We start from the raw sequence: 25,078 nt of genomic DNA, 5'->3' as shown, positions 1-25,078 counted from the left end.
ATGTTCTAAGCAGCTTTATTCATAATATCCCCAAATTGGCAACAATCTAAAATGCCCATCGATAGAAAAATAGATAAACAAGCTGTGATATATTCATACAATGAAAACTACTGAGGAAAGAAAAAAGAATGAATTCTGATACAACAGTGTGAATTAATTCAAAAAACATTATGCTGAGTGAGAGTATTACACAAGAGTATATAATATATGGTTCTAGTAGTAGTGTTTTGTTTGTTTGTTTTCTTTTGTTTTGCATCAGGCTAAACTAATATATGGTGAAAAAATTCTGAACAGTTTCACCTTCGGGGATGGGAACAGGGATTTACTGGGAAAGAGTTTGAAGGAACTTTCTGGAGTGATAGAGTTTTGGGTTCACACGTTTGTCAAAACTCATCCAATGTTACACATAGGATTTGTGCATTTTACTTATTGAAAAACAAAATTCAATGGAGTAAATTTTAAAGATCTTACTGGCTTTATTCAATGATTCATGAATCAGGCAGCGTGCCATCTGGCAGATAGAAAAGAACTCTGAGGAGCTGTACCAAATGAGAGACTTCTATAGGCAGAAGGGAGCAGGAACAAAGAAGTTATACTTGGCAAAAAAGCAGGTTGGTTACTGCAAGGTCGCTTTGCTTTAGGGGATGGCAAGTGTCTCTCAGGCTGATTATTTAACTAGTGCTGATCCAGTGATTCCTGACTGACTGATTTAAGATTCCATTTCTAGGATATGCTGAAACTGTATCTGTCTGTTTAGCAACATGAAACTTAGCATAAGTGACTTCATTTTGGGCCTGTTGTCTTGTTTTTAACACACTGTATGTATATTTTACCCCAAAACAGAAAGAACCACAAGCAAACATTGAACTATAGGTGGTAACATGCATGTTGAAGTCTTTAAGAGTAACACTTTCTGTGGCTTACATTGCAATATCAAAAAAATAAGATGATGGGCAGAGGATTTAAATAGTCTTTTCTCCAAAGAAAATATACAAATGGCTAATAAGAACACGAAAATATGTTCAGCATCCTTTTTCATTAGAGAAATGCAAATCAAAACCACAGTAAAGTATCACTTCACACTGACTAGAATAACTGTAATAAAAAAGACAGACAATAATAAGTGTTTGCAAGAATGTGGAGAAATTAGAACCCTCCTGTATTGCTGGTGGGAATGTAATATGGTAGAGTCATCATGGAAAAACATTTTTTAAAATGTTAAATGTAGAGTTATCATATGACTCAGCAATTCCACTCCTAATATATGTAATAGATATATATTATTATACATATCTACCCAAGAGAATTGAAAACATGTCCACACAAAAACTTGTGCATGTATGTTCACAGAAGCATTATATATAATAGCCAAAATTGAAAAAACACAAATATCTGTCAACCAATAGATGGACAAATACAGGTGGTATATCCATACAATGGAATATTATTCAGTCATAAAAAGGAACAATGTATTGAGTCATACCACAACATGGAAGAAAAAGCCAGACACAAAAGGCTACACCTTGTATGATTCTTTTTGTTTGAAAAGCCCAGAATAGGCAAATCCATAGAGACAAGAAGTAGATGGCAATGTAGAGTGACTGCTTAATGGCTATAGGATTTCTTTTTGGGGTGATGAAAATGTTCTAGAATTAGATAGTAGTAATGGTTGCACATCCTTGTGAATATATCAAAAACCACTGAAGGATGTATTTATGATATGAGAATTGTATCTCAGTTAAAAATATAATGGATTGATGGATAGGATAGAGGTATGGTTAGAATAAACAGCAAAATGTTAATTGTAGAATTTAAGTGGTTACTCTATGGGTATTTGTTGTATGAGTCTTTCAGCTTTTCCGTATATTTGCAACTTTTACGATAAAATAATAGAAAAAAAATGACCAATTTACACAACTTTTAAGTTTATTGGTTGGTTTATTCTACCAACATATATCAAAGACCCTTTTAAAAAATAAAAAACAAAATATAAATAGATGATAGGTGATAAATAGATGCTATAAACCTTTGATGCAACATGTTATATGGTGACATGTTACCTCTGATTCACCTCACAGAATCTCCTTAACAAATTTAGATTTAGGCTTTTGGAAATAAACACCTTTTTTTTTTTTTTTGGCTTTGTCACATCCCTCCCTGAGGAAATGAGCCTGGCTGGGTATTTGTTCTATAGGGAAGACTAGAAAGAAAAAAAACAAAACAAAATAAAAACATAGGTTGGTAAAAGTGTACAAACTTTCAACTATACGATAAATAAAGTCTGAGGATCTAATATAAAACAAGACTATAGTTGATAACATTGTATTATGTACTGGAAATTTACTTAGAGAGTAGAATTTAAATGTTCTCTCTCTCTCTCTCTCACACACACACACACACACACACAAAATAAATTTGTGAGGTGAGAGATAATTAACTAGGAGAGGAATTCTTTCACAATGCATACATATATCAAATCACCATGATGTGCACTTTAAATATCATACAGTTTTGTCAATTAAACCTCAATAAAGCTGAAATTTAAAGAAAAGTTTTTGAAAAGGACATATAATAATATATATAAAACAGCAGTTCTTAAAATGTGGTCCACAGTCCACAAAGGGTCCTGGACATTCTTGAAGGGGATCTGCAAGGTCAAAGTTCTTTTCATAATAATAGTAAGATGTTATTTGCTCTTTTCATTTTCATTTTCTCTTGAAAGAACAGTACAGTTTTCCAGAAGCTCAGTAGATGATGTTGTAACAAACTGATTGCAGAAGATGAGATAAGAATCCAGCAGTCTTCTATTAAGCCAGACAGGAAAGGATTTGCAGAAATAGAAAACAATGCCATCCTTCTTACTAATTGTTTTTTTTTTGAAAATAGACTTATTTTTCACAATAGTGATATTTACATTGGTATTAAGTGTGTTTATTATAGTCATTTTTAAATAAACAAATCCTTCTAATTTCTCAGTTTTAATATCTAGTACTTTTAAATATCACAGATATAACCCACAAAAAATTACTTGGGATGCCAATAATTTTTAATTGTGTAAAAGGGTCCCAAGACCAAAAACTATGAGAACCACTGCCAAAGTTTTATTCTGCCAAACATCTAATAATGCAGAAAACTCTGCTGCCACTGAAGTGGAGCATGAAAACATATTTATTGAATGAAAAGGTATCCTCTTTATTGTTAGCTGAGTATGCTGTAATCCCATATTTAATTAAAATAAATGTGTGTATGTATAACCATGGGAAAAATGTATAGAAGGATGCATGTCAATTAATGCTAATTATTTCTAGACTGTACGATAATAATATTTATTTTCTTTATTCCTTTTCTTTATATATTAATTTGAAACATTTTTTCAACATTCTTTCACTTTTTTATTTTTCAATTAATTAATTATTTTAGGGCAGGGAGGTATTTAGGTTTGTTCATTTATTTTAATGGAGGTACTGGGGATTGAACCCAGGATCTCGTGCATGCTAAGTGCACACTCTACCACTGAGCTCTGCGTTCCCCCTAAAACATTTTTATTGCAGTAAAAAACACATAAGATAAAATTCACCATCTCAACCTCTTCAAGTATACAACCCAGTATTGCTAAGTGTGTTCACATTGCTGCAAACCAGATCTCCAGATCTTTCACATCTTGCAAACTTGAAACTCTATGCTCGTTAAACAACTCCCCACGCCCCTAACCCCCAGTCACTGGCAGCTGCCATTCTACTTCCTGTCTCTATGAAGCTGACTAGTCTAGGAAACTCATGTAAGTGAAGTCTTTTTTTTTTTTTTTGGTGATTGGCTTATTTACTTAGCATAATATCCCCAAGGCTCATCTCTGTTGTAGCATATGACAGGATTTCCTTCTTTTTTAAGACAATGATATTTCGTTGTATGTATATACCACATTTGTTTACATTTATTCACTAAAAAGACATTTGAACTTCTTCTACATATACCAGTTTTTTTTTAAAGAACTTGAAATCATTTTAGAAACAGAAATAAAGTTATTTCCATTTTGGAAAAAGAGAACACCTACTCCCTCACGAAGCACAGGTAACAAAAAGAAGGAAAGGGAAATACAAAGGTCTGTAACTTGGTTGACCAGCCTGTTGTGCAGGATTCCTGGGAAATTAATCAATGATGAAGGAAAAGATTGGCCATAATCCTGTCGATGAAAAATTAATAGTCAATCTAAGAAAGAAGTGGAAAATTTTGTTTGAGCCAGATTTGAGGATTATAACCTGGGAAGAACATCTTAGAAAGCTCTTAGAAGTCAAGGCACAGCCGAATAAGTTTTTTGAGACAGAGGGCTGTACATTAAATGACATTATCATTGACAGTTTACAAAATCCAGATCTAAGCTCATCGTGACCCCATACAGGATCAAGAAGGAATGTTATCTTTCAAGGAGTTGTCTTGTTGATGCCAGGAGACTGTTGCTCTTCATGGCTGAGCAGGTATTTCTGCTGATGGGGAGGTTTGCTCGAGGCATCATGCAGATACACAATGCACAGTAGCAGGGAGAAAGGAGGCCAAAGGACAGAGAAAACTTTATATGCTTAAATTTTTCTTGTTTTGCCATAAAATAAGAATTTTATTTTACAATCCCAATATCCATGAAGAAGAAATAAGGGTTTGGCTGCTTCTCTGCACACAAAATATAGAAATCTACCTAGAAGCTGTAATTTACCCTAATTTGACCCTTTCACTCTGGACATTGGAGTCTTCCCTACCAGCTCTCTCACCATACACTCTCCTCTCCAGTTTAATACAAGAAGACTCATCTAGACAGTCTCTGACTTCCTCACAGGCTGTATGAATATGATCAGGGAGTCTGAACATTTACCATGCTGTAAGGAGAATTCTGTCCCCAGAGAGCTAAAACCATTGTAAAATCGCTCATTGCATCTTGCTTTATAGACAACCTGATGGTATATTTCTAGTATTCTTTTTTTAAGTGTCCATAAAACATTTTAAAAACTTTTTATTATGGACAATTTCAAATATACACAAAAGTAAATAAATAGCATGAAGTACCTCTGTTACATTTATCTGTTGCTGTGTAACAGATTATCCCAAACTTTGTGATATAAATCAAGAACCGTTTTATTATGTTCATGGATTCTGAAAGTCAGGAATTTGGAGAGTGCATAGCGGAGATCCTCCAATATATACGTGTTCAGCAACACGATCATCTCTGGAGCAACTGCCACACCTGCAACTTTACCTTTGTGTGACTTTTACTTATTTTTTTAAATTATCGGTTACTGCAAGTATTGAATATAGTTCCCTATGATATACAGAAGGAATTTGAGGTTTGCAAATACTAAGAACTATATGTAAAATAGATAAAAAACAAAACAAAAGGGCTCTAGCTGGGATGTGTATAAGCTGGAACTTGCCGTAAAAATATAAGTTGTCTAATTATAAAGTGTCTCTGAAATGACAAGCTCTATTAATATTACCGTGTATTCCTCTCTCCTATGTGCCTGCATATTCTTATCTTATGTTCTTCACTCTTACCTGGTGTAGGGGATCAAACTAACTTGGATCCAGGAGCCAGGAACTCATTTGATCTCAACCAACAGATCATCGACCATCATTTATGCAAGTCGTTTTTCTTCACTTCCTCATTTATGTTTTCCCAGTTCCCATATTAGTAACTTGTATGTGGACCACACTGGCCCACATCTCAGAATGTCACGAGGATTCACTGTTTAGAAAACTTGCAAAGATCAAATTTTTAAATCACCCAAGTATTCCAGAGAAAGTGGTGTGACTTCTGCCCCATGACAACAGGAGCATGAGTAGGGTGGGGTGGAATATAGGAGCAATGTCATGACAAAGGAAGAAAAAGAACCCAGGCATCTGTTCTCCCACCTCCATATCTGCTGCCATATGATCTCCTGGGAGCTTGGTGTTTATATGTGAATTTTTTTCTTATGTACAATTGTAGGTTATAAACCTGATTCAGGTTACAAAATAGTAACTGATACATACACATAAAATCTCCAAACTGTAACCTTCCCTGATTAAATATACATTCAACTTTTTAATTGCTCAAGAATAGACAGATCTACGCAAATTAGATGTAAATTTCAAAACAATCCATTTTTATTTATTGCTTTAGTGGTGGTGCAATCTAAGCAGAAAATTCTAGGTGTTTTGGTGTCGTTTGCTTACTCAACATTCCTTGGATGCCTACTAAGTGCCAAGCATAGAGCCATGAGCTTCGGTGAGTGCAGCAAACAAGGCAAACCCCATCTCTGCTTCCACAGAGTTTATAACCGAGCAGATGAGGCCAACATGGAGCAATACAATACTAACAATGTGGTAAGTTCTAGCAAGTTCAGGATGCTGTAAGAGTGTGTGTCATGGGGGAATTCAGCTGCCTGGAGATTCAGGCAAAGCTTCTTTGAGGAAGTTACATTTCAGCTGAGACAGGCTGCCCATCTGCTCTGGGTTGTGCAACTGCCTTCCCATCCTGATTCTAACACTTGAACAAGTCAGTGTCTCAGAGTTTGGGTTCTCACATGTAAAGTGAGGATAATACCCACATATCAGTGTTGTGGGAATGAGAGCCAATACAGGCAAAGCATCCCTTGTGGCATCAGGCATGTAGTGAGCCCTAAGTGCATGGTGCTTGTTATAATTACATGTCAATGTAGGCATCAAAGGAAAACTGAAGAGAAGTTTGGCCAAAAGCTAAAGATAAATGTACAGAGGGGAAATTTGGCAAAGGCTCCAAATTCAAGGGACGGTTATTACCCCTCACTTGTATAAAGGCTTCACGTCCTGAGCTTCAGATGTTGGAGGATCTAATACCTTAAGGCTATGCTAAATATTGTTTTCATGAGAAACTGATAAGAAATTTTGGAGTTGACCTCTTTCTAGCTGTGGGTTAGCTATTGCCCAGGTCAGTTTTGTGGGGGTTTTTTTGTTTTGTTTTGTTTTTCAGGCCAAAGTAAGATGTCTGGGAAACAGCTCTCTGGCCAGAGAACACATGGTTAATCAACTTTTGGTAGGCTCAAGTGACAGGCAAGTGTTGAGAAACCAGATGAGGAGGGGAAGCAATGAATGCTCACTGGAGGTTTTAGTTGAGGGTCAGAGACCTGGCGCCACCGGCGGGGACCTGGAAGAGGGAACTGCTGGTGTCCTCACCAGCGCTCACTGGACAGTAAGCTTCAGGAAGCCGGATCCAGGATGCCCGGCGCTCCTCCCGGGCCTCCCTCCCCGGGCCTCCCTTCCCAGGCCTCCTGGGCGCTTGGATCCTGGCCATGTCTGCACCCTTCAAATGGGTGTGGGTGATTTCATAAGTGGACGCGACCGCCACCGAGGGGAAAGCGTGCAAGGAAGTGGCGGGAGGCGGGGCGGGGAGGAGAGGGAGCAGTGGGAGGGATGCCGGGCAAGAGTGGGAGGGATACAGGCCGCTGTGGGAGGGGTGAGGAGGAGTGAGAGGGTGGAGGAAAGGAGAAAAGGACGCCGTGGCTGGCCGGGAGGAAATGCGCGAGGTCTCGACTGTCGCTGCGCGGCCGCTCGCGAGTGGGGCAGCCGGGTGCGCCCGAGATGCTGCTGCGCGGGAAGCCACGGCTGCCTCTGCTGCCGCCGCCGCTGCTGCTGCTCCTGGGGCCGCTCGGTCCCTGCTCCCCGGGCGCCCTGGCGGGACCCGCGCCAGCTGAGGACGCCGTGGAGCTGGACTTCTCCACCGAGCGGCCAGTGCACCTGGTGAGTCCCGCGTTCTTGTCCTTCACCATCGACGCCAACCTGGCCACGGACCCGCGGTTCCTCACCTTCCTGGGGTAAGTGCCGGCCTGCGGGTGCCTGTCCCCTCTCCTGCCCTCCTGACATCCGCGCCGGTCCCCGGGGCCTCTCCCCTTTTTAAAATCTCTCTCTCTCTCTTTCTCTCTCTCTCTCTCTCTCTCTCTCTCTCTCTCTCTCTCTCTCTCTCTCTGTCTCTTTCTCTTTCTCTTTCTCTCTTTCTCCATCCGCCCCACCCCGCCCCCCTGCAGCCGCCCTTAAACCGCGCTTTCTCGCCTTCATTCATTCAGCAAGTGTTGCCTGAGCGCCAACTAAGGGCTCGGTAATAGGGCGAAGTTGGAGAAAGAAACTCCCACCTGCCCCGGCAACTCGCCAGAAGGAGGGGTCTTGGCTTGGAGGGCTGTGAGCGCCTGGATTTGCTGGGCAGCGCAGGACAGTAACATTGTGCACCAGGCTTCAGTCTCCTAAACTGTGTTAGGAAAGTTACAACTACAACAAAAAAGATGGACGGAAAAGCCTCAAAGGAGAATAAGCTTATTTATTCCATATATATATATATATATATATATATATATATATATATATATAAAATTTTTTAAGAAAACTTTTTAAAAACATTTTTATTGAGTTATAGTCATTTTACAATGTTGTGTCAAGTTAAAATAAACTTTTAAAGAGCAGTTTTAGGTTCACAGCAATACTGAGCACAAGGTACAGAGATTTCCCATATTACACTCTTTTAAAACTGTTTAATATCACATCCATGAGACCGAGGACACTATTGCAGTGACTTCAGAGCCTTAATAAAAAGCTGTCTTTTCCAGATAAGGCTGTAAAAGGTGGCACTGCTTTATTAGCTGTAATTTTTTCCTTACCTGAGAAAAACTGAACCTAGTGCAGATTCACTGGCCCCTGCCTGTGAGTGCAGGCTGATCCCAAGATAGGGAGCTGCAGGACCGACCCAGGTCATCCAGGCCACTCATCTAGGTCACGAGAGCCTCCAGAGACCGCCACACCTCAGCCAACCCAGACAACTGGAATCCTGTCATTGCCAAACACCTGCAGGCTGTCCTTCCTGTGCCCACACTTTCAGCTGCCATTGCTCAGTTCAGTCATTCATGATGCAAATAAAAGCAGACAGCCTCATGCTTATGAAGCTTGCAGCCAGACCACCCTTGATTCCCAACGCTGCCAAAACTGGGTGGCTTAGTTTTTACAGGTTGCTTGACAGCTCAAAGCCTTGATTTCTTTCCCTGCAGAATGGGACTTCTAAAACCTTCTTGTAGGACTGTATGAGCATTTAATGAGAAGGACTTAACACAGTGTTGGACAATGCTCAAAATTTAAGTTAATTGCTTCTTCCTGGAAACTGGTGAATATTTGTTAGGCATTCACCAGTTGTCTGTGTTTTTCATGCAGAAATAGTTAACCTCTATCTTTCCCCATGTGGTAAGAGAGCAGGAATTTCCTGGTGAGACAGCGGTCTCACTTTTTGTCCTTCCCCTTGGGGATAGTGAGCTGATACCAGGCAGCAGTTGGTTGGGAGACAGAAAGATTACTCTGGAGAAACACTGAACTACTACAAGGCACCATATCTGAGGACCCCAGGCCTAGCTTAGGATGGGATGGGGGGCAGTGATAGGGGAAGAGAGAGTGTGAAGTGTCTTACTGCAAACACAAAGATTAATTGAATGACCATTTACTAAAATATGAGAACTAAGTCTTTTTATGCTGCAGTAGCCAGAGTATATACCCTGCTCCTCCCCAAGGAAGAACAGCTGGCGATCCCCTCCTGGAGAAACAGGTCCAAAGGAAAATACCTACAGTATGACTTTTGAGGTTCAGGCCTGATCACCCTGAAGTCAAGCTAACCAACTCACTAGCACCCCCACCCCTCTACCCACCTCCGCACACACACTGGGAACCTCCAGTTTGCAATTTAACCAGGGTGATAACTTTGCCTCTTCTTAAACATGTCTCTTACGTTCCCATAGCACTCTTTCTCGCCTCCCTCCCACCAACTCTCCCAGCCTCCACCTTTTTGTTAAAGGCTGGAGGATGATGAAAACCAAAAGAGCATAGCATGTAATAAATAAAACTTTTTTTTGGTTTTTTTGGTTTGCAAAACATAGTGCATTCCTGTTCATGCAGCCTTCTCTCCAGGGCTGGCTCCTGACCACTCCAGGTCCCTTCCCAGCTGTCTTCCTTGCCTGCTCCCTAGAGGCATCTGCAGGCACAGGCACACTATTCCCAGCTGAGATCTTAAAGACTACAGCTCAAGAGGCAGGAGCTCCCTCCCCTTCTCGTCTAAGACCGAGCTTCTGAGTTAGAGTCTGAGGGTTCATCTCCCCAGGAAAGTTGGCACAGTGCCCAAAGTGACCCGACCATCTCAGAAGACAAAATATTTAGCTTCCATTTCAAACAACAGCACGGGACTTACCATCTGTCACAGGAGCGAGGGGGTTGAGATGGGCACAGTTGTATTTCAGTTCCTCAAAAGTGAAGCTGCTTGGGCGAAGATGGCAAGATCTGAGCAGGTGAAAGCTGAGGTACTAAGGAGAGGATCATAAGCTAGCCGACACTAACTGAGCCGTCGTCAGGGGCCAGGCCCTGTTCTAAGCACCGCCTAGGTACTAATTTAGTCTTGGCTGCAAAACTGTGAGGTTAATACTATTATTGTCCCCAATTTTTTTAAATGAAGAGATCCAGGCTTAGGGAGATTCAGCGATTTGCCTGTGGTCAGCCAGCTATGACATGGAGTAGTTTGATTAGCAGATGCTAATTTTGCAGAGGTGAGAGTGCACAAAAAGAAAATCAAGCAGTTTACATTTTTTAAAAGCAGCAGAGTAGGGATGGGAGAAAAGACTGTCCCGAAATAAACTGAGGACTGATGTAATGAAAAGAAGCACTGACCTTGGAGTAAAAGAATCAGGGCCCACACCTCTACAGTATTTCAGAGAAGCCTAAGCAAATAAAATCAGATGGCAGAGATTCAGTTTCCCATGACGGCAACCAGATGTGGTGGCGTTTTTCTTTTTTTCACATTTGCAATTCGAGAACATGGAAAGAACTTAAGTGCCAATGACAGAGCAATCTAGACTCAGAAAGGAGCATCTTTTCAGTTTGCCTTCTTCCCAGTGGTAACTCACCAACAGCCCAATCAGAAACTTCCTAAGCCTGACTGTGGGCTGAGCTCTGAAGAGGCTCCCACCCTCAAAGGTGGGAGAGCCGAGACCAGCGCGACTCGGTAGAAATAGAATATGAGCCTTATGGGCACACTACGCAATGTAGTTTCAATTTTTCTAGTAGCTATGTTTAAAAAAGGTAAAAAGAAACAAACAAAATTCACTTTAGTAATGTATTTTATTTAACACAAAATATCCAAATTATCATCATTCAGTATAATCAATACAAATATATTAACGAGATATTTTACATTCCTTGTCGAACCAAGTCTTCAGAACTTGGTGTGTATTTTATATTCACAACACATCTCAATTCAGACAAGCCACATTTCAAGGGCTAGCCACCTGAGTTAGCGGCTTGGCAGCGCAGTCCGCATTTCAACCAAGGCACGTATACAAGCACAGTTCACCAATTCAAGGCAAAAATCAGAGCGCTGAGTCAGGGGTGCAGATCATAAGTCCTATAGAGCAAAAACGGGTGCGACACAGAGGCTGCATTAATCATGCAGCTGTGCTTGCTTTTCCTAAAGATTTGCTTATTTTATTTCAGCAAAGCCCAGCCCTTTTTGCAATTCGATAAATATTTACTATCAATAACTTTCAATCGTAAGATTCCTGCATCTTCATTGACAAAGTTGCTTTCCCTATTTGGAAAAGCACTTACTAATAACGTGAAGCACGCGTTTTGATAACTGATGTTGGAAATAACTTTAGGCCCTCTGTGAGCCTGTTGCTAAGAGAAATAACCACAGCCAGAGACACGGAGAACCGAGGATGATCACAAGACATAAACTCACATTTTCTGACTCCTGAGACGGGCTCTGCCCCCAACTGAGCCATGATCAGTGTTCTCTTCCTTCTCAAACCTTTCATTGTGCAGCCCGAACCCTCTGCATGGTAACGGTTCTCCATCCTCCTCCGAGAATACTCCTGCCACTCTGTGCCCTAGCTAAAACTCTTCTCTGAAGACGCCAGTGGAGAAGTAGATGGGGCTACTTTGGAGTAGAAGCTGAGCATTCTCCCACACTGCAGCCCTGTCCCGTTCCCCAGGGCTGCTTCTAGACAACTGCCCACAGGGATGAACTCCAGTAGTTCAAATCCCCATTGGCATATCACCCTGGGCAAATCACAGAGCCTCCTTTTGCTCCATCTCCTTATCTATAAAATGAGGTAATAATGGCATCTCATGATTATTAGGTTGTTTGGGGATTAAGTGAGATAATCTATGCAAAGTGTCCAAAACCTTCAGTCTGCATAACCTGCGATTAGAGATGACTGTTCTTGTCCAGGGCGAGGCCACTGTCTCCACGTCTGACTCTGCTCCTGTGCTCCTCATCACTATCCTCTGCCCTCTCTTACTCCTCCTTATTGATTGACGTTTGGCACTGATCTCAGTTTGTTCTCCACTCCCACGTCCCACCATCATCCTAGACGACTTCAAATCCACTTGACTACACAGTCTCTCAGTTTCTTCACACCCACAACTTTTAATTATCTTCACTCAGTGTTGTACTAGAACCAGCTTGCACCAGCTTGTGAAATGTGTACATCTCTACCCAATTCCATATTCAGTGACATCAACACCGGTATTTTGAAATCAGCCCTGGTATGTATATTTACACCATGGAAATTGGCAAGTGCAAAAAACAGACCACCATTCCCCCCGCCAGAGAGCCAGCTTCCTAGCACACACCACTTCACCCCTTTCTTTTTTCTGTGTATCATAGAAATACTCTATCTTTGATCAATTTTGTCTTTATGACAAGTTTGCAGCTGTTTTAAATTCGGTCTTTGTCAGAAGGCATCAATATTGTATTCTAAAAATAAGAAAATATTCCATTGTAAAGAAGATAAACAAAAGGGTCCTTAATACCAATACTTCAAAACATGTGATTTCCTTTACTTGGCAAGAGTCATAGCACTGGGATTTAATTATGTTCATAGAACAGTATTTGGCCCCATTTGGGCCTTTCACCAAGTTGAACTCGATTGTTCATTCACTTATTAAGCACCAGCTGTGTGCAGGCACATACCCGGGTGCTGAGCCAGACAGAAAGTCCCTGCTTTCATAGAGCTTACCCCAGGGATGAGCGCTGGGAGAGATGGTAAACCAAGGAAACAAATCTGGAAGCTAATTCCAGAGGTAAGTGAAATGCTATGAAGAAAATAAAAGCAGGGTGATGTGTTCGAGAGTGACCTGAGGTGGTCCTGTCACCACTCCTGGGAACCAGGCTCTGGTCCTTGGGCATCTGATCCAGGCCGTGCACACACGCACATCCTGGGGTACTACAGCTGCTCCCTGCTGCTCGTTTTCCCTTCATTTCCCAGAAAGCACCAGCCTCTCCCTTCTCAACTGTATACAGATACCAGCTACTCAAATCTAAATGAGCTTCCTCTATCACCAAACACAATCAAAATGCCCAGGACCAGAATCAGTGCCTGACCAAAAGCAGTGGAACAAGGCCAGCCCGGAGTGACTCAGAGGAAGTTCCATGTCAGCTTTAGGGCTGCGTCTTGGTATCTGTGGGTTAGAGGGTAACTAATCACTGCCTTCTAGACTGAGAGGACCCTCCATTCTACACTTCTCCTATACGAGTCTTCTGAGCTCCAGACACACAGGGCCAAGAGCCTGGTGGACATGTCTTCTGGTGTTCCAGTGGCACCTCAAATTCTACAACACTGGACCCCACCCTTGCCTTCATCCCTGTCTCCAATCTATGACCCAGTCTTCATCTCAGCAAATGATATTACCATCTTCCAGGATGCTTCCCAGGATAATCCTTGACTTTCTCCAGCATCCAATTAAACACCAAATCCAGAATTTCTATCTCCCCATGTATCTTGAATTTATCCACCTCTCTTCATCCCCACTGTTGTTTCCATGCCTCAGCCCATCACATTAACTGTCTACATTAACATGGCCACAGTCTTGGTCCTTCTATTCAGTTATTTACACTGCAGCCAGAGATTCCTTTCTAAAATAGAAGTCTGGTGAGGTCCCTCCACTGCTTTAAATCCTTCCATGGCTCCCCATTACCCTCATATAAAGTTGGAGCTCCTGGACATGGTGGCTGACAAGCCCTCCATGATATGGTCCTGCTTGCCGCTCCAGTGTATCTGCTCCCGGCAACTCTCTGCCCCCAATCTCTAGGCGGTAGCCATACCATCAGCTCTTCAGTGGTGCCCTATTCCCTTCTACCTCTGGTCCTTGCACAGACTGTTCCTTGCACCCGGAATACTGTCTTCAATCCCACCTCACTATCTTTGATCTGGATAAGATTTATTCCTTTTGCATGTCTAACAGGGATGACATTTCCCCTGGAAAACCTCTAATCACTTCCTTCTCCCAGGGCAAAGTCTGGGTTAGGATCCCCTTTGTATGTTCTCATAACATTGTTTTGGAATTGCCTGTTTACTTGTTCATCTATATTGTGAGACTATAAGTCATATGAGAACAGCAGCTCTCGGTCTTGTTTGCCACTGTATCCCCAGCAACTAGCATAATGCCTGACACGGGGTTGGCCTGCAATGAATAATTATTGAATAAATTAATGGATGGCTGTGTTTCCTTTGAGTAAATCTTGGTGTCTTCACCTATTCTTTAAAAATAGAAACACAAACACACAAAATCACCTTGTATGATTTAAAATATTGTGTGCTTACTACAGAAAACATGAAAAATACATAGAGCAATAGAGAAGAGTCGACCACCCATCCTACCACACCATAGTGACTACTGTTAGCTCCTTCTCTCTCTCTATTTTCACTCTTGAAATCACATTGTGTCTACACGTTGTTCCTTTTATTGTGGTAACCACAGTAGAAGTTGTGCTTACTTAAAATGTAGAGTTCACTGACATTAAGCACGTTCACACTGTTGTGCAACCATCACCCTCAGCCATCTTAGACCTTTTTTATCTTCCCAAACTGAAACTCTGAACTCATTAAACAACAATGCATTCTTTCTCACTTCCTAGAGTTTAGTTTTATTTGGGTTCTTTGCAAAGTGGAAGTGGCTTCCTTCTGAATCCTTGCTTAGTCCAAGCTAACATTTCCATTCATTTTCAAGAGGTTCTGAGGATTTCATGGCAGAAGTCATCCTTCCCAGGGTTCTTGGGTACTGTCAGGTATTTCAGTCAATTCCACGTTGATAACATCCCTGACATCTCACTTGTGCCAGGATCCACAAGACATTCAAGAGCCCATGAAAATATTTCAAGTTCTTTTAAGATCCAAAGGAAGTGAACTTTTAGGTCAAAAAAAGTTTTAATATGTGATATTAACATATTTGTCTTTATGTAAGTATCATCATAAAATATAATTTTAAAAAATTTTGTGGAGGAAAAGGCTCGTGAAGGCAAAAGTGCCTAGATAGTATAGTAAAATGCTCCCATTATTAAGAGAAAAAATGGTGAGGAGGAATCACTGAAGTTGTAATGCAGGTAACTCATCCTTTGGTCAATTTCTGCCTTTTAATTTCTCTTTCCTAAGCAAAAATAAAGAAATCTTCGAAAATTTTTACATAGCATTATATGTAAAACAGAAGAACACATTAAAATTTTAAATTTTAGATCATGTCTTTAATTTCTAGGATGTCCAAAAGTACTGGTAATTAAGAAGTTCTCCTGGAGTGATTTTCTGATTTGAAATAAACCCATATGTAAACTAATTATTTGGGCCATTTTGAGAACCACACAGCATTGACTTTATGTGTGTTAAGAGCTTTCCAGAGAGCAGTGTGGCCAGAATCCCATGTGTGAGGCTTCAGAAATACATGGCAGGTTGCCCTGCTACCTGCGTCTTCTGTTTTCTTAGTTTTTTTCACTGAAATATTCATGACATCTTCATCTCTCTGAGAGAAGGAATGATAAATAACTCTAATTCCCTTCTGCAGCATTCCGTACCATTCTGAGCACATCATAGGGACCTATCAGGAGCATTTTTGGCTTGATGAGATACACATTGAGAATTTCTTAAATTGGAAGTGTCTTAGATGTGTAGGAATTAGAATCTTACCTAGTTCTAGGTCATTTGACTTAAATTTGAAAGGATGGTTTTCCTTGGAGTGGAGGTGAGGGTTGGTTAGGGAGAGAAGTCATTTATGAACTTCTCTGGAAACATAAAATTTTGAAGACAATCGATTTTTCAAAGAAACAGAGTCATCTTTCCTGAAGTTTCCACTCTCTTACCTCTTTTCCTCCATTAATCACAAAAGGTTTATGAGTTTTTTGAAAGTACTGAACACTATCCTACTTGTCAAGTTGAAATATGAGCTCTTGCCTGAGTCAGAGCTCCAAGTTGCCTTCAGGTGCCTAGAAGAGCAGCCTTGCAATGAGGGAGACTCCGATGGAGATGGTACCCCTGGTAGAGAGATGACTTCTCCCTCCACGGCTGGTACAGTGAGGTATTAAGAAATGGGTCCATCCAAGAGAGAAGGGAGTAGATGCATTTGACTGGATTGTCTTGGAAAAAATCATTTTAATTTCTTGCTTGTCTTCAAAACAGTTCTCCAAAGCTTCGTACTTTGGCCAGAGGTTTGTCTCCTGCGTACCTGAGATTTGGTGGCACCAAGACGGACTTTCTCATTTTTGATCCCAAGAAGGAACCAACCTTTGAAGAGAAAAGTTACTGGCAATCTCAAGGCAACCAGGGTGAAACTTTTTACAGATTACCCATATATCTGAATTCACTTGAGTCAGTCATGAGCATTCTCAGAGAAGTGTTATTACCCACATCTAACAATTAGTAAGGGATGAAGGGCTCCCAACTGACCCGTGGAGGCACCTACACAGGAGGAGGAAGCAGTGGGCAGCTTTCCCCCTCCTGATGTTTTCAAGCTTGTGAGACCTCAGAAAAATAACCAAACCAACAAAAGGTGTGCTGGGCATAACTGAGGGTTAATTGCACTAGAAATAGAATAATGATTGTAGCTGAAGAGGGGCCTATACGTAGAAATGCACCAAACTGAAGGGAGTATTTCCTGCTGAAGACACAGCCCTGGATTGAAATCCCTTTATTCCGAAAATAGAATGTGGATGAAAGGTATAACAAGGGAACGTGGAGATGTGCTCTGCTTCTAGGAAGGAATTTTAAGACTTGATTGGTTGGGCAAGGGTTCTCAAACTTTACTGACTCTACACAGGCACCTGGGGTGAGTGTGAATATTTGGATTTCTGGGTTCCAAACTTAGGCTACAAGTTTAGCAAGTTCCTCAGGCAATTCTGATATTAGAAGTCTGTGGACTTCATCTAAGAAACATCCTAGGGAGCTACGAGGATTTGCCTGGTGTCTTTCATAAGTGATAGACAGACATCAAATAGAAGTTAAATCATTATCTAAACAATTATTAAAAATACCGTGTACATCACTGAATTATAATAATGTATACATGATGTATACACTAATGAACAGTATTTCATTATTTTATATACTATGTATTTTCCTTCTGTTTATTTTCTGCAGTTAGGAAGTACTTAGAACAGTTAGTAAGTGGGCCAAAGTTGATAGAATAGTAATTAGAAAAAAATGAAACAAAGCAGAAAGGTCTTCTTGGAAGAATTTGTTGGGTTATGTTTAGACCTAGCCCTTTCTCATCAGTCATATGCGTTCAAAAGGTTCATAAGTTTTGAGAGGAAACTGTCCTTGTGCATCAATTTTCTTCATCCTAGGGGCAGGCGGAGGGTCACTGGGATTATCCAAGTGCTTCCGAAACATCCTTTGTGAGCACAGGGATGGATGAGGCCCCGGCTGCCAGAAAGCCAGAATGTGCAGCTTCCCAGAAAGGAAGTCACCGGGTCAGCCTGTCCTGGCAGCGGGTGCCTGCAGCCCTGCTGCCTTGTGATAAAGAGCATGGTCTGCCTGACCAGGCAGTGTGGGTTTGTCCAGGCACACATGCTGTGGTCTTAGGAGCTTTGATGATACCAAATTTGAAGGAATAAATGTCAACATTCCTTGTCCTACCATTTTGGCAAGAGGAAATCACCACAAAGCAGATACAGTCCATGTAAAACAAATGTCTGCATATTTTCAAAGTGAACCTTTAAAAGAACTGAACTATCTTTTCTTTTTTCCCTCAGTGGTGTTCCCTAGTAATTTCAAGTTTCTGAGGAGCCTTCTGAGTTGTGAAATAGCTTAAAGTTATGTCCAGTATATGCCCAGTGTTTCTTAAGAAACCTGCCCTTTGGATGGTTTTTGTGTGTGTGTGTGGTGATTGGTTAGCCAGCACATCTGACATGGTGTAACAGAACATATCTTTCTCTGATCTCACGCCTAATAACCAGAAATTCAAATATGCTGTTTTAGTTACATAACTAACTAAATAAATAAATGTATGGGATTTCAACCTTATCACTGTGAAACAGAGTCCTTAAATTATTTACTCCATTTGCAGATATTTGCAAATCTGGATCCATCCCTTCTGATGTGGAGAAGAGACTACAGCTAGAATGGCCCTTCCAGGAGCAACTGCTATTCAGAGAACAGTATCAGAAGAAGTTCAAGAACAGTACCTATTCAAGTAAGAAATGAAAGGCACCCTGCAGGTGTCCTAGCCCCCAGAGTATTTGGATGGCTCGACCTTGGGCTTAAATCCAACCAGTGCTGTAGCAGTTGTGTAAAGCTGCATAATCCTCAAATGTTAACAAGAGTTAATGGGCATTCTTGAATCCCAAACTTCTGTTGTTTTTTTTTTTCTTCAACCTGACTTTGCCTGCTAGCCACGGAGTAAAATATAGAATCATTCATTCACAAGCTAATATTCACCCTTACTGCTCTACAGAGCTAAGGAATGAAGAAATGGATACATTCCTTGTGTGACAGTAGAATACAAAAGTGTGAAGAGTGAAATGTGAAAACCATTCACATCTCATGTGCATTCTGTCTCCACTCCCCTATGAAGCAGCCCCTATGATGTGTTGTGTAGCATCAGGGCAGGGCAGTGTGGGCCATACTAGGCAGTCCTGGCCATCAAGCAGCATTCTCATTTCCTTTCCCTTGTGGCTGTGCAAACATAGGACTAGCTCAACCAATCAGGAATTTATTTCCATTCACAGAAGCAGTTTTCCAGTGTTTAAAATGGGATCACAGTGTCATGCAGGGCTTTAAAACAACCGGAACAATCGTTATCTAACTATAAAATAGATTTTTATCTGAAAGTTGGTGTTTTACATCCAACTAAGGAACGATGTTGCCCCAGATCTCAGTTAAGGGACTCTACAACTGTCTTCTTTTGACTTTTGAAAAGTAAGTGATCTTGAAGTTAAATTGGGTTAGTCAACATTTCTAAGAGTACATTATTTGACAGTAAATTACTTATCTTTGTAAGATTTTACTATACACTATATTTACTATACAATAGATTTTTATTTGTATATAGGGGGGGAAAATGACACATAAGAAATCAGAAAATACGTTATACGCTAATAAAAAATGTAGTCCTCTAAATTACTTTTTGCATTTTAAAACAGGAGGCAGCGGGGAACTACTCTGATCTTAATAATATGATCTATGGTGAAATTTGGCACGACAGGGCCTTCTCAGATCCCACTAAAGGAATGACAGAAGTCCAAGAGACCTACAGCAGTAAGGTCTCATTTGTAATAAATCGTTATGATATAGTCCTGTTAGAAGAAGACCCCATGGTCTTTGGTAATTTATAGATTTCCACTTTTTTGGAAGGGGGGTCATCTTAAATATATACCAATTTACCTTAAATTTTTCTTTAAAAATGTTTGTTACCTCACATGATCTTTCTGGAACCAAGATGGTAGGTTTTCAACATCTCTTTCCAGCCTCTGGGACTCGGGCCTTCGTAGTTTCTACACCAGGGAAAAGCCCTTGTTTTACTAACTCTGTTGCTGGGTCACTATAATTCCAGCCACCCTGCTGGCAATGCTAAAATGTATGACAAGTACAGATTGTTCATTTGCATTTGGAAACATTTGACTTCTGCTTTGAAATTTTCTATTTTAATCTGCATGGTTTAGCAACATATAGATAGAAATCTACTGCACTTAGTCTGGGCACCAACTCATGATAGGGGTACACATCTAAGATGCCAACACATGTCTCCACGCGTGGTTCTGTGTCTGTGGCCGTGGTTGGTAATGCCTGAGTAACCTGCAGTGGCATCGCACAATAGATGACATAGCGTCTACTGTGTTCATTGCTTAGTTGATGACCTGCATCTTTAAAACAGGTATCCTAGAAGATATAGGTAAGTTTCCTAACTACAGGACCCACTGGATGGTGTGCTTCACTTAAGTAGATGACAAAAACATTCGTCATGAGGATATGAATTCACACCGTAAACGTGTTCAGGCAGGGAAAGGAAGCAATGTTACAGATGTAATTCTGGGTGTGACTGCAGAAAGGAGGCCTCTCTATTAAAACAATCCTATTTCATAAACTGATTCTTTGCTCTCCTTCTTCTCCACCTTCTTCCTCATCATCCCACTCCCACACTGGATGCTGAACACACTTATGTAAACGAAAATGGTGTAACAGTCAGTGCCAGTGTTTAATGTGCCATTTAGATTTTCTTTGTCCTAGGGATCTTTCACCTTCTCATATAGTAAGAAAGATGAGATTGGATAATGATTGGAAATTGGATAATTAATTAGCTGTGAGTCTTCTTATTCTTATTTTGAGGAGGGAGTAGGCTGGCTGGGTTTTTTTTTTAATTGAGTTATAGTCAGTTTGCAGTGTTGTATCAATTTTTGGCATACAGCATAGTTTTTCTGTCATACATGAATATACATATATTCGTTTTCATATTCTTTTTCACCATGAGCTACTACTACAAGATCTTGGCTGTATTTCCCTGTGCTATACAGTATAAACTTGTTTATCTATTCTATATATACCTGTCAGTATCTATAAATCCCAAACTCCCAGTCTGTCCCTACCCACCCCCCTTTCCCCTGGCAACCACAAGTTTGTATTCTAAGTCTATGAGTCTGTTTCTGTTTTGTATTTATGTTTTTTTTTTTTTTAGATTCCACATATGAGCAATCTTACATGGTATTTTTCTTTCTCTTTCTGGCTTACTCCACTTAGAATGACATTCTCCAGGAACATCCATGTTGCTGCAAATGGCATTATGTTGTCAGTTTTTATGGTTGAATAGCATTCCATTGTATAGATATACCATCTCTTCTTTATCCAATCATCTGTCAATGGACATTTAGGCTGTTTCCATGTCTTGGCTACTGTAAATAGTGCTGCTGCGAACAGTGGGGTGCAGGTGTCTTTCTGAAGTAGGGTTCCTTCTGGATATATGCCTAGGAGTGGGATTAGTGGGTCATATGGTAAGTCTACTCATTTTTTGAGGAATCTCCATACTGTTTTCCACAGTGGCTGCACCAAACTGTACTCCCACCAGCAGTGTAGGAGGGTCCCCTTTTCTCCACAGCCTCTCCAGCATTTGTCATTTGTGGACTTTTAAATGATGGCCATTCTGACTGGTGTGAGGTGATACCTCGATACCTCATTGTAGTTTTGATTTGCATTTCTCTGATAACTAGTGATATTGAGCATTTTTTCATGTGCCTATTGATCATATGTCTTCCTTGGAGAATTGCTTGTTTAGGTCTTCTGCCCATTTTTGGATTGGGTTGTTTGTTTTTTTCCTATTAAATCGTATGAGCTGTTTATATATTCTGGAGATCAAGCCTTTGTCAGTTTCATCTTTTGCAAAAATTTTCTCCCATTCCGTAGGTTGTCATTTTGTTTTGCTTATGGTTTCCTTTGATGTGAAAAAGCTTGTAAGTTTAATTAGGTTCCATTTGTTTATTTTTGCTTTTATTTCTATTTCTTAGGTAGACTGTCCTAGGAGAACACTGCTGATATGTATGTGAGATAATGTTTTGCCCGTATTTTCTTCTAGGAGGTTTATTGTATCTTGTCTTACGTTTAAGTCTTTGATCCATTTTGAGTTTATTTTTGTGTATGGTGTGAGGGAGTGTTCTAGCTTCATTGATTTACATGCTGCTGTCCAGTTTTCCCAACACCATTTGCCTGAGAGACTGGCGTTTTATTTTTAAGAGTGGACTCACGGTCAGTATTGTACAGCCCTTATTCTAGGAGATGTTACTCTTATGTTATAGAGGGCATATGATAGCATTTAAAGCTACATAAATCCCGAGTGTAATAGGAAAAAGTTAGGAAATAGAGGAAGAATAAAGTATGAACTGAATAAACACTCTCAAATGCAAACATTCTAGTTTTTGAGAATGCCGTAATCTTTGTAGAGGGTCTAGGCAACAACAGTGCTTTATATCTGTAAGAGTTTTTTACGGTTTGCAAAGGGTTTTCACATGTGCTGTTTCAAGTTGGTTTTGTGAGGTAGACGGATGATGGTACTAGTTCCAGGAGTGTAGATGCACAGCTGAGGCTCATGCAGGTGGAGGGGTCACCCCTGATCATTCAGTCTATAAGTGGGAGAGTGGGGCCTGGAGCTCAGGTCTATGATTACTGATTTAGGACCCTTTCTACATCAGGATTTGCAATATATGTCTAAAATATAGCTGTGACTAAGGCAGTCACAGGGCCTTTATAACAGGCCCTAATAGCTATGTGATATTGGGCAAAATGCTTTATTTCTTTGGGTGTCAGTTTCCTCATAGAAAAATGAGGGTGGGGTTTTGGGGAGGCCTCCATGATCCCACAGGCCCTCCCTCTTCTCCACTGTGGCTCTAAGATCCCATGGAACGCTGGCCTGCAAGACCCAGAGAGCTTTTCAGACCTTGATGTCTGTAGCTCGGTGATGACAGGCAACAGTTTTGTGGAAGTAGGTGACAGCAAATACCAAAACACCTAAAATAGCTTGCTAGTGTCATTACTGCCCCTCAGCCTGGTGGCAGTATTAAGTCTAGGGTCTCACTGCTGTAGTAATCCAAGTTAATTCAGGCTGAAGACAGAAATAAAACAGAAACAAAGCCACTTTGTAGGAGAAAGGGTGTAAGTTTGCCAGATAGAGTTTTTGGGTGTTTTTTTCTTAAACTAGGAGAATTAAGAGTGAATTTCTGTTTAACAGATAACTCTAAACATACATTAAAATCACCAGGACCTATTCAATAATAAGTGATTTAAAAATGACATTCAAAAATACATTGTTGCCACTCTCAAAAAGTGATCATAGGCTAGTTAAGGGTTAAAAAACTGAGTTCAAAAATTCCAAAGATTTGTGCTTGCTTCGGCAGCACGTACACTAAAATTGGAACAATACAGAGAAGATCAGCATGGGGTCTGCGCTAGGATGACTCACAAATTTGTGCAGTGTTCCATATTTTTATGTCTGAATCACTATGTTGTGCACCAGAAACCAACACAACATTGTAAATCAATTATCCTTCGATTAAAAAAAAAAAGAATAAAGCAATAAATGGTGTAAAAAACTCCAAAGCTTTAATGGTCCCTTAGTGACTCAGTAATTTTTTTCACAGCACATCTAGCCCAAAAGAAATGCCAAGGAGTTACATTTAAGCTGTTAGATCCAAACAACCTAATATTAATAGTTCTTATCATGCCCAATAGATGTTAGTGTTCCCTTGCAAATTTGAAAGATCCTGCAGTGCCCCTCTGAGTAGGGTTTCCTGGTTTAAATTTTAATTTCAAATAAACCATCATTTCTTTAGTGTAAGTATTTTGCAAATATTACACGACATACACTAAAAAATTATTATTTATTTGCAGCTCAAATTTAACTAGGTGCCCTGTGTTTTTATTTGCCAAGTCTGATGACCAGCCACACCAGTGAATTCACTCCCCAGGGCACCTCAGCACAGAGTTTGGAAACCACAGCCCTAGAGCCCTAGGTCACTTTTTAAATGTAAAATTCCATTCATTTTGAATTAATATATTATATACTTGAATTTTTTTAAGTTTCAAATGTAAAGAAATTTACCAAGCTATTTTTATGTTTGAGTTTGTGAGCAGAGATTTTTAGATTATGAAGAGCAGGGTTTGTGTTGACTAATGAAAGTCTGGCCTGTGTGTGTTGAGCACTGAGTCACACACTGCAGTTTCCTGAGTTCACCTGAGGTCACGTGAACAAAACCCAAGTGCCAGACCAAAGCCTCTTGTACCTTCTATGGGACTTGATTCAACAGCTGAAGCAAATAAAGTCACATTGTTGTGCTTTTTTTTTTAATTTGCCAATCCAATTTTGTTGACTCATTCATAATCATAGGTCCCCAAAAGGACTGGAATTCCTTCCATTTAACAACAGAAATAGTAATTCATTACAAAGAGCAAATCTGGAGATCTTTGTCACTGTGGTATCGACCTAATCATGAAATGGCAACATTTTTCTTTTAGGAAGCTCAGTGGATATGCTGTATAGTTTTGCCAATTGCTCAGGCCTGGACTTGATCTTTGGTCTAAATGCATTACTGCGAACTGCAGATTTGCACTGGAACAGTTCCAATGCTCAGGTGCTCCTGGACTACTGCTCTTCCAAGGGTTATAACATTTCTTGGGAACTAGGCAATGGTAAGTGTCCCCCACCCCCATTTCATTTATAAGGAGATTCCCCTTTGGTATTATTTGTTCCTATTTATGACTTTCTTTTTAATATTAGCAAATATATCATTTGCCTTGGAATATTTGTGCTCAACAGTGTGAGTCTGGAATGACTTGTGGCAGAAAACTCCTTTCTGTATCCTGATTCCTATCACTTAGCCCAGCTTCCATCACATTTGAGCACTTCCACAGCTCGCAGGTTCCCTTGAGATCTTCAGGGTCACTTAGTCCTCTTACGCTTGACAGATTAGACTTCAGCAGTTTGCTTTTACCCTTCCCCTCCTTCCTCTGTTCTCAGCTTGTCTTAGTCTTAACAACCCCATCCCAACACTCATGATAGGTTCAAGCTGGAAGTTCCAGTATAGAATCCTACCTGGGTCGAGCTCTTGATTGTCTCCTTCTTCACTCTTTTTCACAAGAAATTTATTTATAAACTCTAACTAAAGTGTTAATGACTAGCCACATTCATTCAAACATATTTACCGTGCTTTGTTCACACATCAGCCAATGGGAATGACGATAAAGTGGGAAGTGAGAGGGAGTAGTGTCATGTGCACATACTATATTCCAAGCACTGTTTTGAGCATTCAATAAGCATT

General features: G+C 40.4%; 1 protein-coding gene and 1 non-coding gene across 2 annotated transcripts in view; both read left to right on the top strand.

Annotated features, from left to right (window-relative positions):
• Window positions 1-7,448: 7,448 nt before the first annotated feature.
• HPSE (heparanase) overlaps window positions 7,449-25,078 on the top strand; it is a 31,084-nt gene continuing 13,454 nt past the window's right edge. The window contains exons 1-4 of the mRNA XM_072942434.1: window positions 7,449-7,814; window positions 16,464-16,609; window positions 18,349-18,474; window positions 24,276-24,449. Of these exons, the coding sequence (XP_072798535.1) occupies window positions 7,582-7,814; window positions 16,464-16,609; window positions 18,349-18,474; window positions 24,276-24,449 (679 nt within the window). The 5' untranslated portion in view covers window positions 7,449-7,581. The remainder of the gene's footprint in view (window positions 7,815-16,463; window positions 16,610-18,348; window positions 18,475-24,275; window positions 24,450-25,078) is intronic.
• Window positions 23,143-23,249, top strand: LOC116276859 (U6 spliceosomal RNA). Its single transcript, XR_004186374.1, has one exon. It is a non-coding gene; the product is annotated as a U6 spliceosomal RNA (small nuclear RNA).

This window comes from Vicugna pacos, chromosome 2 (assembly GCF_048564905.1).
Source record: "Vicugna pacos chromosome 2, VicPac4, whole genome shotgun sequence".
In the NCBI taxonomy this organism is placed as follows: Eukaryota; Metazoa; Chordata; class Mammalia; order Artiodactyla; family Camelidae; genus Vicugna; species Vicugna pacos.
The sequence above is the reverse complement of the archived record's forward strand: the minus strand, read 5'-3'. Positions and strand labels throughout refer to the sequence as shown.